The 1,054-nt window shown below is 52.3% G+C and overlaps 1 protein-coding gene across 1 annotated transcript in view; it reads right to left on the bottom strand.

The window, feature by feature from the left end:
- The window catches only part of HIP1R (huntingtin interacting protein 1 related), a 28,173-nt gene extending 27,403 nt beyond the window's left edge, over positions 1-770 (bottom strand). Inside the window, exon 1 of the mRNA XM_011964517.1 lies at positions 224-770. Coding sequence (XP_011819907.1) covers positions 224-280 — 57 coding nt within the window. The 5' untranslated portion in view covers positions 281-770. The remainder of the gene's footprint in view (positions 1-223) is intronic.
- Between the last annotated feature and the right edge of the window lie 284 nt (positions 771-1,054).

Below are 1,054 nucleotides of genomic sequence, written 5' to 3'. Positions count from 1 at the left end.
CCCGCGGCGACCCCGGCACACGCTCCGCCCCCCGCACACCTCCAACCCCCATCTCACAAGGTTGGGGCACAGGCCAAACGCCCCCCCCAAGCTCCTCCCCACCTCTAATCACCTCCCTAAACCCGGAGAGGAGAGGAGAGGGAGGGGAAACCCCTCCCTCCTCCTTCCACCCAGAATAGGGACCCCGGCCAATTCCCTCTCCCAACCCCTTCCCCGAACTCACTAAGTCTTGTCTGCACCAAGGCAAGATCTGGTTAATTGGAGAAAATCTGGCCTCCATGAGTCTGGTCGGTGGCAGCACAGATAGACTTTTTTTTTCCTTTTTGGTCTTAACGTATGTGTCAAAAGGCACACAGTGACACTGTCCCCTCTTTGTGCATCTCTGACATAGCTGCAGCTGTTATCCATGCGGGGTTGCAGGATGCATTTCCAGAGACGCAGCCGGCTCCGCAACCGGACACCTCGCCAGCGCCAGGGACAATGGGGGCTGAGGCCGGGCAGTATTAGGCTGGGACAGAAGGCAGGCGGATCTGAAAGCGAAGCACACCGAGGAGATGCCGCCGGGGGTGGCGTGAGGCTTTTAAAAAACATTATTATTGGCTTCCCCTTAAAATTACTGGTCACAAGACTGAAGTAAAAAAATAAATAAAAGCCCAGAGTCCTCTCTAAGCGCAGCTCAGATGGATGTTTTGTTTCTGCTGTTTCCCTTTCCTATCGGAATGCAGATGTGGAATCGTGCATAAAGGTCCCTTGCTTTTGAAGGGAGAGAGGCACCGCCTGCCTGTGAGGAGGAAAATGACGCCCACGTAATCCTGACCCTTGTCTCCTTAGTGAGACTGTAACCTCAGGACCCTTTTGTTTCCTTTCTTTCCTTTCCTTTCCTCCCTCCCTCCCTCCCTCCCTCTCTCTCTCCCATCCTTCCTTCCCTCCTTCCTTCCTTCCTTCCTTCCTTCCTTCCTTCCTTCCTTCCTTCCTTCTTCTTTCCTTTCTTTTATTTTCTTTCTTTCTCTTTCTTTCTTTCTCTCTCTCTTTCTTTCTTTCTTTTTTCTTTTTT

This window comes from Mandrillus leucophaeus, unplaced genomic scaffold (genome assembly GCF_000951045.1).
Source record: "Mandrillus leucophaeus isolate KB7577 unplaced genomic scaffold, Mleu.le_1.0 Scaffold7, whole genome shotgun sequence".
Taxonomy (NCBI): Eukaryota; Metazoa; Chordata; class Mammalia; order Primates; family Cercopithecidae; genus Mandrillus; species Mandrillus leucophaeus.
The sequence above is the reverse complement of the archived record's forward strand: the minus strand, read 5'-3'. Positions and strand labels throughout refer to the sequence as shown.